This window comes from Epargyreus clarus, unplaced genomic scaffold, assembly GCF_041222505.1.
Source record: "Epargyreus clarus isolate Ecla_fem2 unplaced genomic scaffold, WU_Ecla_fem_2.2 ptg000035l, whole genome shotgun sequence".
In the NCBI taxonomy this organism is placed as follows: domain Eukaryota; kingdom Metazoa; phylum Arthropoda; class Insecta; order Lepidoptera; family Hesperiidae; genus Epargyreus; species Epargyreus clarus.
Window position 1 is genome coordinate 5,277,998 of NW_027332240.1, and position 18,941 is coordinate 5,296,938.

Below are 18,941 nucleotides of genomic sequence, written 5' to 3' on the forward strand. Positions count from 1 at the left end.
ATTTTTTGCATATGGAACGCGTCAAAGATAGTAAACATCACTATTTTGATTGAAATTTTTTTATGATAGTATTTTATTTTTGTAATAAGTGTTTTAAATTAAGCACAATATTATTTATTTCTTACAGTTAAATTCGCGTTCGAAGAAATTTTATTCACTTAACTAATTTATACATTTTAATAATCGTAATTAAAGTTATTTATTATTTATTTAAAACATAATATGTTGCTTCGTCTTCGTATGTCTTCGAATGTATGAATCTTAATGAAAAGTAGTATCAAGTAGAATAATAGAGTCACATAAGAACATGTAAATATTCCATAAAACTTTACTTATAATACGCTTTTCCTTAATATTTTATTTTCCTAACTGTTTATTCGTATTTATATACTTAAAATATACCAAACACTTCAAAACAAATTAAATTGTAGACAAATAAAAACCCCGTAATCGAAAAAACCGTCTCTATCGAACGAATTATCCGTGAATTCCAGTGGATTCCATTTTTGCATTCCAATTTCGCACCTTGCCTCGGATTATTGTGGAATTCTGCCTCGGCATCCAATAGGACCCATAATAATGGAGGTCGTTGGGAGTTATTAAATGTGGTGGCGTGTTTGAATGCGCGGCATTCGGCATTGAGGCGGTCAGGTGCGAGGCATAAAAGACAAGGGGAAAATCATTAATCTTTGGTCTTAAGTTATGTTTGGTTATGACGTGTTTACGATAAGTTTTTTTTATTATTGCTTGATTGGTAATGAATAAATCAACTTTACACGGTCATTATCACTGATACTGATTCTCGAATGTTGTTGATGACCCTGTCCCAATGCTGGGCATACGTCTCCGTTCGGAGTGAGTTTAGGTCATAGTCGAGCGCGCTGGCGAAGTTCGAATTAGACTTCACACGCCTTTAGATATTTTTTTTCATGATGTAGCTCTTCGGCGTTAAGGCAATTGTTAAATTAATAATTTATGATATGCAGAAACTAAACATTAGAGGTGTGCTTCTAGGATTCGAACCTCGGAATGAAAAATGTATATACTTAAAATTGAGTATTCAAAAATAAATGCTATAACACAGTGTAGGTAAAACCCGCTATTTTTTTGTTTAAATGATGAACTTTCAGTTTTTACAGATTTCAGCTTTAATCTTGAAAAAACACGGTACCTATATCGCCCGTCCAATAGGAAGCATTTTTTGCAATTCATATTATTATCACTTATGCATATGGATTTTCTAGTGAACTCTAACCTATGCGTTTAAGGCGTGTTTTGAATTTGTTTGAAGTCAAGGGTTAAGGTCAAAAACATGGGGTGGTAAGGTGTAACCCTAATCGACAGAATTATGTAATAACTTTCTTGTTTATATTACACCCATTGCCAATATTCCTTTTTTTCTTATTAAAAATGTTAGATCCTTTTTTGGTTCGACTCAAGGTCCACCGCCACACCTACGTCTGCCTTATAATACCAGTGTTAAGCGCTGCTCAGTTCCGCTTTGAAGGGTGTGGTAAGGGAGACATACTCATACGAGTATTTATATCGGTCTTAATGTTTAGAAAACTTATATTTGCCTTACTATAGGTTAAGTTAATTTTGTTTCGTTTCTTTAAATAATTAGTTTATTAAATAATAATATTATTGTTTCAGATCACAAATCGACGAAGGGCTCTGTGGTGACACTATCATGCTACAAAAGTGAGTATCGCGACAAGTTTCAATTAATTGGATTGGTATCCCATTAACTGAGGCCGCCTGGGGCCAGATTCAAACTGGGTACTGACAAATTAATTGTAATATCGTTTTAATTGTTTTTGCAGGTTTATTAGTTTAGCGCCTGGAGCGTTAGATTTATTTAATGATAATGATTTTGTTAGTATTTGGTAAAACTATAGAAAGTTTTTTCACAGTTTTAAAATAACTTTGAAAAACCGGAGGTGTGCGCCAGGTATTTGAACCTAAGACCTTCCGATTGAAAGGGCGAGTTTTAACCACTGGTTTATTATAACATTGACATGCGGAAGTTAGTAGGTACTTCTGTTTTACGGAACAAAATGTTGTCAGAAGACAAAATTGTAATAAATATAGATACCGTTGAATTACTTTAGAAACTATATAGGATATGTATTACATGTGTTTTGCATTATCACAAAACAATTTTGAGATTAAGGGCTGATTATTTACAAATTAAAACTTAAATTACCTGTACAAAACGATTTAAATCTGTTTATCTATTCTGTTAAAAATTGGAAAGAAAATCCAACTATTTTTCTAACTTAATCTTATTGGAGAGTAAATTGCAATAAATATTGAATCCCGCAGAGGAACCGAAGATCCAAATAGAAGAAGAGGGGTATTATACCGAGTCGACGAAACGAGTTAGAGCGAACAGCATCAAGGCAGGTGAGCTGGTAAATCGTATTATTGAGAAACGAAGCCTGATTCATTTATTGCTGAGATAGATGGTGTATATTTTTATTGTAATGAATGCGAAATGGGAAGCTTTACTGCAACAGTTAAACTTTATATTTAAAATATATGATCGGTATTTCATGTCAACGCATTACCAATAGCTACCGTCGTCGGCTAGCGTCGCCTGTCGTCAGCGACCGTCGCCGACTGTCGTTGACTGTTGTTGTTGTCATTAAATGTTTGAAGGTGGTAGAACCCTTTGGTTCGACTCCGGTGTCACCACCACCGCACCTACTTCTGCCTCATAACAGCAGTGTTAAACGCTGCGTTCTGGTTTGAAGGGTGTGGTAAGGGAGACATACTTTCCCGAGGCGTTCCAGCTTAGTCCTCAGGGGTAGCGGCGCATCTGTGGCCGACCTGAGCACTGATGTACTCATAGGAATATCTAATCCTATCCAGGGTTGATTGCAGATGTTTATAGGGGGCAATAGCCACTTACCATCAAATGGACTGCTTGCCCGTCTACTACTCCTATATTATAAACAAAAAAATCAGCCATGGATGGCCCCACCGACCACAATCAAATTAAAAACGTTGTCGACTTTCGGAGAACCCACGGCTTTTAACTCTTAGCAGAAACTCTTAGCATTAAAATATAACATTCTTCTAAACAATAATTGATTTTAAATTATGTTTTGATAGAACCGAATGACGGCAGAGAGACATGGGGTACGGGAGCAGACTTTCTGCTCTCAATCATTGGCTTTGCAGTGGACCTGGCGAATGTATGGCGCTTCCCGTATCTTTGCTACAGGAATGGTGGAGGTGAGACCTAAATTTCATTGTCGTTAACCCATAATTATTCCATTACTGGGCTTGAAGTACTTAGGCCATAGTCTACAGCGCTGGCTCAGTGCGGATTAGTATACTTCAAGACATTTTGTTTAAAGGAGTAGGTACTTAAAGGATTTCTCAAGATCATTTCCTTCATACTTTAACAAAGCGGTTGATTAATTGATTTTAATACGCGTATGACTTCGAAATATATTGAAATTGGTCTCGGACCTTCAGATTGAGGCTAAGTTTCAGTAACCTGTATGATTTTTTAAATTACTATCGTCAATTTATTAGTCCTTGTCATACATTTTCAGTAATAATCTAGCGGTTAAACATAATAAAACTTTTTAGGAGCATTCCTGATCCCATACATGTTGATGCTAATATTCGGTGCGGTTCCACTGTTCTACATGGAGCTGATTTTGGGTCAATACAATCGACAAGGACCCATCACGTTATGGAAAATATGTCCTCTATTCAAAGGTAAGTTTACAGGTCAATAAACTGGCCTTTTATGAATATACTATTTTTTTCACAATAATTAAATAATACTTACTTATAGCAATATACATTTTTAAATAACTTGACTGAGCATTATTTCTCCACCTATCGAATTCTTTAATAGCAATGAATTTTGTTACTATATTTTCCGTTGATATGATACGATCACTAATACTTACATGCAAAAGGATTATGTAATTATATTTATGAACAATTATTAAATGTTAAGTTATTTTTATCCAGGTGTCGGCTTCTGTGCTGTAATGGTGGCCTTCTACGTATCATTTTATTATAACGTCATTATCGGTAAGTAAACTCTACTCTATAATTGACAGCAATCGATAATTATCTGATGAACTACAGTACTTTATATAAGTTTTTTTTATAATATATGAGTAGCAGACGAGCATGCAGTCCACCTGATGGTAAGTGGCTACTGCCGCCCATGGACATGTGTAATCAACCTAGATAGGATTAGATATTTCCTACCTGCGGTCGGCCCTAGATGTGCCCCTGAGGACTAAGCTGGAACGCCTGAAAAGTGTAACCTTGAAACGAGAAAACAGCAGTGCTTGACACTATTGTTAATAAGCAGAAATAAGTGTGGCGGTGGTGCCGCCGGAGTCGAAGCACAAAAGGTTCTACCACCTTCAATACAAGTTTAAATAAGATTATAATAAACATAAGTGACCTTGCCTTCACCAGGCTGGGCGTTCTACTTCCTGGTATCATCAGCTCGCTCCGAGCTGCCCTGGGTGCACTGCGATAATTCATGGAACACGGAACAGTGCTGGGATGCCGCAAGACTCAACGCCACTAACAGAACCGATGTGCCCTACCAGGGTCCCTTGTCGCACTTTACGCCAGCTTCGGAGTTCTTCCAGTAAGTTCTCGAACAATCTAGTAGATCCTAGTGATATGGTCTACTTCCTGGTATCATCAGCTCGCTCCGAGCTGCCCTGGGTGTAATGCGACAACGCGTGGAACACAGAACAGTGCTGGGATGCCGCGAGACTCAACGACACTAACAGGACTGACGTACCGTACCAGGGACCCTTGTCGCACTTCACGCCGGCTTCGGAGTACTTCCAGTAAGTTCTCGAACAATCTAGTAGATCCTCGTCATCTGGTCTAGTTTCTGGTGTCACTTTTGATTTACTGCAGTCTAAGTGGAATTTATCCTTACTTTTATTAAACTGTACTAAATAAATATACGAGGGTTTTCACATTAAAATCATATTTCAGCCGCGCAGTTCTGGAGATGCAACACTCTGAAGGCCTCAATGACCTGGGACTACCAAAATGGCAACTGGTTGTCTGCTTGGGGGTTGTTTACTTCACCCTGTACCTTTCGTTGTTCAAGGGGGTTAAGAGTTCAGGTAATTTGTTGTATCAACTACACACACATTTACGATTGTTATAATTAAGATATCTTTAATATTTCCAAGGTAAAATACAACATCTCTCTCATATAACTTTGAGTACTCAATTGTTAAAATTAATTTTGCCGTTATCTAGATAGTAATAATAATTATTATAACAATAGTAGTACATAGTAATGATAGTAGTTAATATATGTACATTGAAAAACGTAGACGGATTATGGAGTGACGAAAAAGTGTTTTTATGGTGTGGTATCATAAAAATGTTATTGTAAGCTTTATTAAGAAGCTTACAAAATGTCATTTATTTTGAAATACCAAACAGACACATAGTTGCAATTTCTTTGGAGCATAGAACGTTTCTCCAATGTGTATTTATGGGCAACCCAAAACCATATTTATTTCTTGCAAACTAAATACGGTTCTAACAAAGAGCTCGTTACACAGGTAAAGTGGTTTGGATGACGGCCACAATGCCGTACGTGGTGTTGTCCATACTGCTCGCGAGAGGTCTTCTCTTACCCGGCGCCACACGCGGCATCGCATACTACTTGCATCCGGAACTCACACGTTTGAAGGATACCCAGGTGAGTCTTCATATGTCTCTGCATGTTATGCAGACTTTACAATGATAATGGTGTCTACATCACCCTTCCTCCACCGCACCTTTCATCGAATGACAAAGTTACATTCACATCAAATGGAATCGTGGGAGTCCACCACACTTCGGCCGCCACATACTGCGGTTAAACGCAGACTGAATAAATATAGCTGTAAACGCCAAAACACATACGATCATTTTCTTTTGGCTTAATTTTATTTCAGTCTCATCATGGATTTCAGGCGAACAGCACGTGTTGTTTCATCAGCAGGGGTTAGTTTCATCGCTCGCCCATCGAGACTGAATCGAGTGCGTGCACTTGTATAGAAAGCAATATGTTTTATATTTTTGCGGTTTCAGTCTTGCGGTTAATCGCAGTGTGTTTTCAGCCTAATAGAGGTCGGCGAAAAAATGGTGATTTGTCTCTGAATTTTTACTTATCCTCGCTAAGAGAATAATAAATTCTGAAATTTGTCAGCGAAGAACAAAAACGGTCTTCCATTTTGAAGATTTTTAATTTTATCGTCTATGCCAAGGGTGTGTCTGGACCCCTCTAACTCGCCAGTGTTGCTGACTTTGCACTTTTTTAAAAAGGTTAGTCATAACATTTAGGTCATGGTAGCCATAGATTAGTAAAGATTACTCACTCCTAACAAGAAAATGTACCCAGTTTTGAGAATTGAAATAGTTGCGTAAAAAAGTTTTGCCACGTCTCCGTCCTAAAATGTACCTAAAATATTTGAAACTATTATTATAAATTATTTATTTATTATGTATATTAAGCAGTATTAGTTATTTATTCGTAAATTTTGTCTAAAAATGTTTTTATTTGTCAAGAATTCAAAAAAAGAACTTACTATAATAAGCTGTTTGTGGCTTCATCCAATTTCAAGGCGGGGAAGTATCTTTACTAATCTATGATGGTAGCACATTCGTAGTAAAAAAGCCTAGCTATGTTGACTAAATCATTGTATAGCTTTAAAAAGTATTTTTAGGCGTTCTCTATATTATGAGTCTCTGAATTGTGTTATGTTTTCAGGTTTGGGTGGACGCAGCAGTTCAGATATTCTACTCAGTTGGCGCTGGATTCGGTGTGCATCTGTCCTACGCGAGCTACAATACCTTCCATAACAATTGTTACAGGTGAAAATATTACCGTGTAAATTCGTTTAAAATGTACAAAATCTAAGCGACCCGGATTCGTTCCCCGGTCAGACAGATATTTGAAGACTTTAGATATAATTTCTGGGTGTGAGTGTTTGTGTATTCGTCGACGACCCGCGTGGCGGAGCGGCCACCATACCGGTCTGACGCGCAAAGGGTTCCGGGTTCGATTCTCGGCCAGACAGATATCTAAGTGATGAATTTAGATTTCTGTTTCTGGGTCTTGGTGTTTGTGTATTTGTCTATGTGTCCATGGCACCCACGACACAGGGAATCCTAGTGTGGGGCTGTGAGTGTAGAAAGCGTTTATTTATTTATGTGTCACCACGGCACCCACGTGACCCACGACCCTAGTGGATCTGTGAGTGTAGAAAGCGTCTCCTAATCAGTCAAAAAATAGCGTAAAGATTATGACTTTCAAAAGTTAACTAAAATCTAAAGTTAATAAAATTTTGCGATTAGTACTACACAACTGCTGAAACATCATGTAAAAGACACATAAATACACTCCAATTTAATAATAAATTAAATTAACATTTCAATTAACTAAATTTATTTCTTTTCAGGGACTGCCTCGTCACCACTCTGGTCAACTGCTTCACGTCATTCTTCTCTGGATTCGTGATCTTTACGTATCTTGGATTCATGTCCCACAAGCAAGGCGTTCCTATTTCCTCCGTAGCTACTGAAGGTAATGTATTGATTAGTCAACTATATTTCAATTGTTTTTGTCGTAAATATTTGGACAAAGGCCTTCTATATTTTTTTTGGCATTGACATTGTGATTTTTGGTGACTTCAGGTATTGTATCAGGTATGGTCAAGAATTAGTATTTCTGAAAGTCTAAGCCTTTCCTTTCCATCTTTGTGACAATTTCTTTTTTACTTTTATGTTCTAACCATGGACTTAATTCGGACAATGTTTATTCATCATCATCATCATCATCATGATCAACCCTTTACTGTCCCACTGCTGGGCACGGGTCTCAGAATGAGAAGGATTAGGCTATAGTCCACCGCGCTGGCCAAGTGCGAATTGGCCGACTTCACATACCTTGGAACACATTTTTTTTAATTCCTCAGGTTTGAAAAAAAACTTTTTTTTATATTTCAGGCCCTGGTTTGGTATTTCAAGTGTATCCCGAAGCGGTCGCCACTCTGCCGGGAGCCAGCTTATGGGCAATGCTCTTCTTCTTCATGCTTATAATGCTTGGATTGGATTCTGGGGTAAGTCTGTATGATTACGTGGTTGATGATTGTTAATTATTTAACTACCAGGTGTTCTTTTTAAAGAAAACATATGGCTATAGTCCATCATGGGCTAGAACAGATCTTTAACACAGTTTTGGCGAACTGTATGCCATATATTTACTTAAATTTCCTCTTTTTATCAAGTTACAACATTTTTCGTAGTTCTGTTTTCTTGCGTTTAAATCGCTTTGATGAAAATGCCTAAATCTCCCACGTCAATTAGCGTATTATAACTACTGACCATATTCCGAATTTAAGCGTTCTTGTCTTAGCATATAGTTCTAATGATTTAAAGAATTCTTTAGTTCAGAATTCCACAGAGGAGTATAAGTAAAATGTATCACATTGGTCACAGATGGGTGGTCTGGAGTGCGTGATCACCGGCCTGCTGGACGAGGCGCGTGCGTGCGGCGCGCACTGGCTCCGCCGCGAGCACTTCACGCTGCTCGTCGTGTGTGTCTCCTTCTGTGTCGCCTGCGTTAACGTTACCCCGGTAAGGAGTTTGAAGGTGTGTGTTCCGTTTTGAAGGGTGTGGTAAGGGAGACAAGCTTTTCGGAGGCGTTCCAGCTTAGTCCTTAGGTAGCGGTGCATCTGTGGCCGACCTCAGGTAGGAATATCTAATCCTATCTGGGGTTGATTACAAATGTCCATGGGCGGCAGTAGCCACTTACCATCAAGTGGACTGCTCGTCTGCTACTCCTATACTATAAAAAAAGGTAGAACCCTTGTATTTCGACTTCTCTACCGGCCCATCTATTTGCATCCAATAGCAGCAGTATTATGCGTCGTTGGGTGTTCACATTGTAGGATGTGTTAGGGAGATATACTTTTCCGAGGCTTTCCTACTTTGTCCTCAAAGGTAGCGACACATCCGACTGCAATCTTATCTGTTTTGAGTTTTAGAGTACGTTTAGCACACTACCCGCTGTATTAATAACTAGCTGACCCGGCAAACTTTGTACCGCCTCAAAATCTATTTATGAAATATATTTCATATAAAATATAGCCTATGCTACTCGTGGATAATGTAGCTTTCGAATGGTGGAAGAATTTTTAAAATCGGTCCAGTAGTTTTTGAGCCTATTCATTACAACCAAACAAACAAACAAAGTTTTCCTCTTTATAATATAAAGAAGATACGGGAGTTTGTTACCGCTGTTCCAATCGTGTCAATATATCAGTCTTACTGCGATAGCGGTGATTTATAATTATAGTTTCTTTCAGGGTGGTATTTACATGTTTCATCTACTGGATACGTATGCTGCCGGGATATCCCTACTGTGTTCGGCCCTTTTTGAGGCCCTTGCAGTATCTTGGTTTTATGGTAAGAATTGTAGAAATTCTTTAATACTATATGTATCACACCATTTCTGCCTTATACGAATGGGAGAGGTATAAAGGTGCGATTTTAAGATGCACTATAGAATGTTTTGCTTCCTGTAATTCTAAAAAATATTAATTTTGCTTAGGTATGTATGAATATGAATATATAAGCATACTTTTTTGTATTTTACAGGCCTAAAAAGATTTTCTGATGACGTTGAAGAAATGCTTGGATTCAGACCCGGCATTTATTGGAGGATATGCTGGAAATTCGTCAGCCCAGTCTTTATAATCGTAAGTTTGGAATACATTCTAGATTATAAAAGTCAGTATTAAAGATAAAAAGCAAAACATAAAAGGAAAAATAACGTGGACCAAATCAAAATCAATAAATGATTCTTCAGTCTTGATTTGAAACCATAAATCAGACCATTTTGAAGGTGGTAGAACCCTTTGTGGTTCGACTCCGGCGGCACCACCGCCACACCTATTTCTACCTAATAACAGCAGTGCTAGGCGCTGCTGTGTTCCGGTTTGAAGGGTGTGGTAAGGGAGACAGACTTTTCCGAGGCGTTCCAGCTTAGTCCTCAGGGGTAGCGGCGCATCTGTGGCCGACCTCAGGTAGGAATATCTAATCCTATCTGGGGTTGATTACAGATGTCCATGAGCGGCAGTAGCCACTTACCATCAGGTGGACTGCATGCTCGTCTGCTACTCTTATATTATAAAAAAAAAGACCGCAACAGAAGACTTTATCTAACTTGGTTGTGAGATGTTGTCAGACACAGGTAGGTGAAATATGATATTTAGATGATTTTGATCTAATCAAAGTCATATATTCCAACTTTTTATTAAACTAAGTATATTTTGTGCAAGTCACATAAAATAGTACATTCTAATTTATCAATTAATTTCTTTTTCTATCAGCAACAGGCTACATCGACTAGTTACATCAAAAAGAATTGCTATAAAACTAAGAAGTAAATAGAACCAATACTGCTTCTAGGAATGGAAACTTGTAGAATAAGTTCGAAATTATTTAAAATTTTTTCAGGGTGTTGTGGTATTCGGCCTAATCTACCAGCAACCACTCCAGTACCAACAATACACGTATCCGCAATGGGCAGTGGTTTTGGGCTGGGGGCTAGCATGCTCTTCTATTCTGATGATACCCATCGTGGCTATCTACAAGCTGGCTACTACTCCTGGAACCTGTCGTCAGGTAGGTTATTTTTGGAATTAATTTACTAATATTGGATCATTGAACCTTTAATTATTTGGTATTTAAATCTCCTGATTCTGCAAGAAAACTCGCGTTTAGAATTAGAACCCGTTGCAGTTCTACTCTGGAGACACGACAATCACATAAGCATATGTTTTCCTAATAAGAACAGTAAAGAACTGTTGTGATCTGGTTTGTAGTGTGTGGTGAGCGAGATACATTTCAAAATTAGTTAAAAAATGCATTTCAACTTAGTCTTCGGGGATAGCAACACTACTGTCGACCTCGGGTAGAACTCCAAGATAGGTTTGCAATTCTGGATAGATTAAAAATTTCAGTGATTGACAAGAGCAATGAGAGACATTCAATCAGATGGACTGTATACACTTTTGCGACTTTTATATAATAAAACATCTTTATAAAATTCCAGCGTATCGCGTGCTGCATTTCACCAGAATCGGAGCACGAGGCGATTCGCGGTGGAGCTCCCGTCACCAGATTTACTTGGCGGCACTGGTTCTACGTGTAAACGTCTCTTGATTATAGCGGCATAAGAATATGTTGTATTATAACAGAGAATGTCAGCATTTTATGATAAGAATCTTAAAGGTAGGTATTCTAATAAAGGAAGGGAAGATGAAGCGTTAGCGTACTGGGGGATGAAAGTTATAATGAAAATTCTTCAAACTAAGAGTGTTTGTCGTATTTTTTTGCTAAGAAACCATAAGCGTAGTTATTACTTTGTAAAAGGGAGTCCTAAAGCGGTGACGTAACTCGGAATTGGCGAAAAAAATATCGCCAATATTAAAGTAGATGCAGAAATGTTCGGGGATAAAAATTTACCTCTTCGAAATTTCTGTTGCACCCTAAAAATGTATTTCTAAAATTTTTTTTCTTTGTCAATATACGCCTGTAAGTTGATAACCGCACTGATTTATTTATAAATTGATTATTAAAGATTTATAATAATCCAGATTTTTGGCAACCAATTGTTTTCTATCTATACGTACACGGATGGTTACGGTTAAAGGCCAACAGTATTTAATATATTTAAATGATGTGAGTTTAAACGTTAAATAATGGAAATAGAGTAGTCTACCGAATTAATGTGATGACGGTGAAATGAAATGAACGAAGGAGTAAAATATTTAGATGAGTAGTGAAAATATTTAGAATTCTAGTTTAAAGTCAATATAATCATTGTTATCATAATATGGATAAATATTTAAAAGTATGTTATTGTCTATGTTATATCACAGTATAAGGATTATACAGTAATTTAACTCGGCCCTGTCCTTGAATTAGATACCTACGGTTGCGCTGGGCACGGTAACGCGTTAGGGCTGCCTGCCTACAGTTTTTTAATTACATCTGCATACTTGACTTTCTTTTTAATTTTTTGATTGTAAATGTTGTATTTTTTTATTTATACAAATGAATGCTATAGTTAATTATATAGAAAGTGTTGAATGAAAATGCATGTTATGTTTTTTAATATGTATATATTACGTAATAAAAACTATTCTTATAATTGGGTACTTGACAGTTACAACAATAAAATATGAAATATGTTCGACATGATAGCTTATAAATTAACATAAATTATGCAAAATTTAGTTTAAATATTTAATACAATATTTAATAATAATTTTAATTAGAGATGCGCCGAATAGTGGTTTCACCGAATAACCGAATACCGAATATTATTCGGTTTAACTTTCACCGAACTGGATATTCGGCCGAATGATTCGGTTTACCAATTCATTGTTTTGCCGCGTAAACAGGTTCTAATATTTCTTTTATAGTGTCCATTATTGTCAATTTGCCAGTTACCTGTGTTCATTAAAACTTTGATTTAAGTTGTAAAAAGAAATACTGATTTGAGGTTTAAAATAAATGTTAACTATACTAACTTTAGAATCTATACAAATAATTAAAATTTAAGTGTCTGTTTGTAATGTCAAAATAACAACATTTTACTAAGACCATATAACATAAAAGGAAAATATAAAATATACGGTACATACGGTACTTTTAACGAAAAAAAAAATTATTTCAAATTTGGTTTGTTCCGGCTAATCTTTAAAATGGCTGTACTGATTTTGATGGGACTTTCACTGGCAATTAGCTGATGTTATAGACAGTAACATAGGCTACATTAATTTTGGAAAAAGAATTAGGGATAAGCGCAAAAAAGTTAAATCCCATGAAAACTTCAGAGTATTTACACTTTTAACGCGGGTGAAACCGCGGGGCACAGCTCGTAAGTAATAAATATGTTATTTTAAGGTTTCAAAATAAATGTTGATTTGAAGTTTAATTGCTTTATGTTATTAAATTATCATAGGATTTCTTTGACTTAAAATATAACATAAATCTTACATAAGAAGTTTTGTGTTTTAGTTATGTACCGTGTCGTGTATACACGAAAGTAGACATACCTACTCGAACCGAATATATTCGGCACCAAAACCGAATAATTCGGCCGAATACAAATACCAAAAAAGATGCCGAATACGCCGAAAACCGAATACCAAACGAATATTCGGCGCATCTCTAATTATAATCTATACTCCGATTCATAATTGGGTGTCCAAAATGTAAACAAAGGTGTTGACCTATCAAGAAAATACCTTTCAAATGGTAGTTTCTTATTTTTGACGATCTTAAAATAATACAACAATAATAAAATATTGATCTAAATAAATTAAGATCAATTCTCATTTTCTAATATTTATATTACCTCATTCAGAATAGTCCCTCGGCGGCATATCGCGCGAACAAACGGGTGCCGAAAGGCCGCTAAGCCACGCCCTCAGCCTTTGTTGCGCCGCGCGACGACGAATAAATACGACGCGTGCGTTGTGCAAGCAAGCCCTTCGTTTATCAACAGTTTCGAGTTTTATTTTGCGCGGGAATAATAAAAGTTGTAAATTGGTCGAAGAAATAGTTTTATTCTATTAATTCAGAAGAGGGATAACCTCAAATAACAAGCTCTGACACCTGTCTACTGAACCAAAATTACAACAATCATACGTATTTTTTTAAAATATCAAATTGTATTAATTAAAAACTAATCTAATTTAGTAGTAGTAGTACCTAGTAGATTAAGTATCTAGTATTAACATAAAAATCATTGTAATTGTCTTACCTTTCGGAGTTTCCAGGCAGTTTAAAAAATGTTATATCTGGATGTGTTATTGACGAATTGAAGCAACCAAAAACAACACAATATAATCTATAACTTTTCTTCGCCATATTATTCTTGAAACAACAAAATATCTTACAAAACCGTCACATAACCCGCTCGTCACCGTGGCACATTCACGACACTGCGTGTACCGAGTGTTTACTTACCTCGAGGCGAGTAGGCGTGGCTTGCGTTTCGTGCGTTTGTATGAAGATAAAATACTGTATATCCTTATACTGTGGTTATATCCTCTAGAATTTACGTAGTGCTAGCTATTTTAAAAAAATGAATTTTATTGAAACATTTGTCTGAAATATGCTAAAATATTATAAAATATTTATGTTGCAACTTCAATACGTTAACTACTAATCTATGACGTTAACGAAGCATTATTGTGATTGGAATATTTACAGTTATCTTATTATTGTAGTAAAACCATATTACATTTATATTGTATAGCAGTTAATATCAGTAGATTGAGTAGAATTTTAGGTAATTATAAAATGATATTAAATTTAGTATTTAGCGACTCATACAACCACCCTACGATACGTTGGGTTATGTTTTCCCGCGCTTTTTCACAATGAGCAATCCGTTGTTGGTATCGTAATTGTACATTGCAGAATAATTATCACCTTGTTCTGCTTTGTCTATGGATCAGATCAGACCTAATCAATCGACTTGCCAACCAACTGTAGACATAATCGTGGTCGGACTTTTGATATTCGACTTTGCTGTTATTTTTTTTTATTTGAAATAAGTAATATCACCACAAGACGGTGCATTTATATTTAAAAAAAAATATGTATTGTAGAAAATAAAAATGTTCAATGTAGTTTGTAGAGTAGAAAGATATACTAGGTACTTAACAGTAAGTTGATCTCATAGAAAAAATCGATATTGCTGTAAAATATAGACATTTAAATTATATTATAACGATAATTGTCTTACTTCAGTGATTTTTTATATTTTAAACGTATTATTTCAAAATGCATATCTCAATCAATATTTTAATTTAAGTATTATAAAATATTACTTATTATTTTGTTCATGTTGTTGTTTATTATAATTTATGTTGTTACTGGTGGACGCTGAACATGGGATTTGGGCAAATAGATAAATAGAATCGAAGTTTTAGAGGAGTTATATCAGTTAAAAAATATAAATTATTTAAGCAAATATTAATAATTTAAAAGATATTTAAGTGTAATTTAATATTATCTATTATTTAGTAAGTGGAATATACTACATAGGCCTCTTTATATGAATTTCATTGTGTAGCGTTGCGTAAATATCGTAGTTATATATTGTAGAAGCAAAATACTATGTAAAATAATACGTATGCGAGCTGAGAGCAGATAGATTCGCAATTCGCTTGTCTTTATATTTATGTAAAATTTTATTGTAATTGTAAAGTATTTTATTAAAATATATACATTTCACATGTAACCGCATATTATTAAGTAATTATATCGTCCTATTTTGGACCAACTGGCAAACAAATCTGTGACAAACACAATAATTTTGTATATAATGTTGTCTTTGTATAACTATATCTATACCTGAATAATGTACACATTGTATTCTATACTATTTACCCGCGTATATCTTCTTAAAAATATGCATATTTTGTAGAAAAGCTTTCCTAAAATATACCTATCGCTATTCAAATTAAAACGTCAGAAATTCATAATTACAATCATGTATTTTACTAAGTAATACAGTTCTCGTCTACGAAATTCATATGCAGGTAGACTTGACCTTATCATAGAGCCAGCGGCAGACCTATTTTAATTTTGTTGTATGACTGTCTCCTTATAAAAGTTACGTCATATAAAAATCATTACCAAAGTTTGATAGAGCAACTTAGAGCATCATATAACTGCGTGTTTGATGTAATATAATCTTTATAATATTTAGAGAGCTTTACTTATATTTCAAATCATTCTATCTTTATGTGTAATCAACTAATCTAATCGTAAATGGTAACATTGCTCCAGGAGAGTTAAAAATTGAATAGTTTATGATAATTATTATAGAATCGTAGAATGCTTTGTATCGAAATTAATGTTGTTGTAAATAAAACTGATCTGTGTAAAAAAGTAGAATCGCAAATAAATGTGAACTGTGTTCATTTATTTATAAATAAATGTGTTAGTTGACTGTATTTACGCCTTTTTATTTTAACCTGTTTCTAATGGAATAGTCTCAACTAGAAAGAGACAAAAAAGAACGAAGGGTCTAGGCCTAGGCCTGCTTGATTTTTAGAAGAAGCATAAATATTATTTACGCATTTAAAATTACACTGCACTTCAATGGCGAAAAAAATACACTTGAACAGCCGACAGCCAATAATAATAAAAGCTCGATGATAATGGTGGACAAAACATGTAACGCAACTAAAATAGTACAAAATCGGTCGGTGAAATTCATACAGTATACCACAAAGATTGCCCCTAAGCATTTTTGCCCCTTATTGTTTATTATTTGTGAAGTAATAAATAAGGACTGTTCAATCCATCTGATTCACTAGCCATCCTACAAGGACCCTACAGGGCCTACCCAGTCCCATATAGCGTGATTTAGATATGGATGTTGATCCCTGTAGTAGGTGAATAAGGGATTTGTTTCTATGTTATTTCGGAATTTAAAGAGTTAAAAAGCTAATGATGATAGTGATAACCGCTTTATAAATATTTATATTATGTAATGTACACAAATAAATAATGTGCCTGTTTGTAATGCCAAAATATTTTTTGTAAATACTAATTTATGTTTGACTTTATAAGGAGTATAGTCCGAACTGTCCAGCCAAACTGTCCGCTCCGAATATAGAAATGAGTCGCGTCGTAATAGCAAATTGCAGATATTAGCGGGACTAAGACAGCGCAGGATCCTCCCAGCACCCGTCCGCTGCCCGCTTTCGCCCACGGGTACATAGCTGCGTTAGTGTGCCCTTACGTTACGGAGTATATGCAAACTAAACCAGCGCGCAACAACTTCAGAGCGGACTATAAGTTCGGCGCGGACTATAATTAAAAAAATAATTGGCGCAAAATATTAAAACCCACTATATCTTAGATACACTTTAAATGCCAATGAAACTGTGGGGTATAGTTTGTTAAAAATAAACTGACATAGATTTGTTATAAGTAAGTACTCTCATAATTCTTTTTCTAATAAATAATTTAGCTCTACACTACAACAAACAACTATTAATTCTCTTTCAGATGTTGAAAATATATGTAGCTACAATAATGAGGTTGTTGCCTTTGATGACCTTATTATTTACGATGTATAAAAAATGTCTATGAATATCTATGTGCGTTCCGTACTACGCATGTGCAGAGTATTACGCTTTGTACAAAAAGGAAGAATTAAAATAACAAAAGGAACATTTACAAATATTTTTATAAATCATGGCTATTATTTATTACGTTAAATATATATTTTACTAAATTATTGATAGTATTCTAGTGTTTTTTTTATTTATTTGTGAAACTAGACTATAAAACGACCAAAACTCTAGTCATGAATAGAAACGTTAGTTCAATGGCAGACTTACTTGTCATGTAGTATTCGAGATTTTCTAATTTCATTGAAATGCATTAAAAATACATAATTTCATTAAAACAGTGTATGTAATGGTGTTATTGTTTTGTACACAGTATGTTGTGGATTTGTAATTCATCCGGTGTACAGAATAAGTGTTAATTGTGTATAAAATAAGTGAATTGTTACCTTCATTATCTTCGAATCGATATAAATACGAAAGTATTGTTTTGCGGTGAATATATTATCGCTGTGTCAACAAAGTTATGAGATAACTAAAGGTGGGAATACAGTGTTAGTTGCTTAGTTTTTAGTGTTCTAATAACTTGTATTTTATTAGTAAACATATGTAATAACATATAAAATAAGATATAAAATGTCAATAGACATTTTATATGTTTTCTAAAGTAATTCGTTAATTAATTACAGAACTACATGAAAAATTAAAAATATTTACGCAGTTAATTCGAAACTTTGATATTGTAGTAACATCTTTAATCTTTTAGGGTTATTTTAGAGTGTGTGTGGTTAACAATACTTCTAAAATTAGATCCGCCTTTTATTCTACTTCTTAAGGAGGTAAAAAGTTCTAAATAAAAATATATACGCAAGGTAAATAACCTCTATCTTTTGTTAATATTTTCTATGAATACAAGCAATTTTACAACTTACAACTGAATAAAAATTGTTTTGCTGCTCCATTGGATCTGTACTGGGTAATTTAGTTATTAAAGCCTATGGAAGAGTGTAACAAGAATTCATTATTTAAAAATGATATTATTTATTGAGTATTAAGAGTGAATTTTTACAGTATTACTAAAAATATAAATGATTAATGACTTACAAAAGTCTTACTTATATAAAACATTTACATTCGATTCTAATAAAATATTCCAATTCGGCCTTCCATGGGCATTCAATTTTTTTTTTAATACCTGTGTAATCTTTATTAAGCTTGAATTATATTAATGAAAGCTTTTGATAGAGAGGCATATCTTAAGGTTTAAAATAGAATTCAAAATTTTTAGGTCACTTTGTCTTACTTAGGTCAAAATGTCCCTGGAACGCGAGACCGTGGGCATGATGCCCCCTGCGGTGAGCGGCACGGGGTCTGTGGACCCTCGCTCGCTGCTGCTGCAAGAGATGAGGGACCAGAACTTTGACCTCATCAGGTTCGCCTCCTACCGAACCGCCTGCAAGCTCCGCTATGTGCAGAAGAAATGCAATTGTGAGTTATGTAATGTTGTTTATTTATGGTGGTAGGTTTAGTTTGTAAAGAGAACCCTTTAAGGTTCGGCAGCATAACTCACACACACGTGCACACATAACAGCAATGTTAAGTGCTGCTGTGTTCTGGTTTAAAGGGTGTGGTAAGGGAGACATACTTATTCGAGGCATTCCAACTTGGTCCGCAGAGGTAGTAACACGTTTGTGGCTAACCTCACCTTACCCGGGGTTGATTACATATGTTCATGGGCGGCAGTAGTCATATATAGGTGGATAC

General features: G+C 35.1%; 1 protein-coding gene across 1 annotated transcript in view; it reads left to right on the forward strand.

The window, feature by feature from the left end:
- LOC140756374 (uncharacterized) overlaps positions 1 to 18,941 on the forward strand; it is an 88,786-nt gene that overhangs the window by 45,564 nt on the left and 24,281 nt on the right. Inside the window, exons 6-23 of the mRNA XM_073091848.1 lie at positions 1,654 to 1,701; positions 2,326 to 2,406; positions 3,118 to 3,240; positions 3,604 to 3,735; positions 3,997 to 4,059; positions 4,459 to 4,636; positions 4,999 to 5,132; positions 5,583 to 5,722; positions 6,776 to 6,879; positions 7,467 to 7,591; positions 8,014 to 8,126; positions 8,506 to 8,643; positions 9,375 to 9,474; positions 9,667 to 9,767; positions 10,528 to 10,695; positions 11,126 to 11,218; positions 12,001 to 12,009; positions 18,485 to 18,665. Coding sequence (XP_072947949.1) covers positions 1,654 to 1,701; positions 2,326 to 2,406; positions 3,118 to 3,240; positions 3,604 to 3,735; positions 3,997 to 4,059; positions 4,459 to 4,636; positions 4,999 to 5,132; positions 5,583 to 5,722; positions 6,776 to 6,879; positions 7,467 to 7,591; positions 8,014 to 8,126; positions 8,506 to 8,643; positions 9,375 to 9,474; positions 9,667 to 9,767; positions 10,528 to 10,695; positions 11,126 to 11,218; positions 12,001 to 12,009; positions 18,485 to 18,665 — 2,031 coding nt within the window. The remainder of the gene's footprint in view (positions 1 to 1,653; positions 1,702 to 2,325; positions 2,407 to 3,117; positions 3,241 to 3,603; positions 3,736 to 3,996; positions 4,060 to 4,458; positions 4,637 to 4,998; positions 5,133 to 5,582; positions 5,723 to 6,775; positions 6,880 to 7,466; positions 7,592 to 8,013; positions 8,127 to 8,505; positions 8,644 to 9,374; positions 9,475 to 9,666; positions 9,768 to 10,527; positions 10,696 to 11,125; positions 11,219 to 12,000; positions 12,010 to 18,484; positions 18,666 to 18,941) is intronic.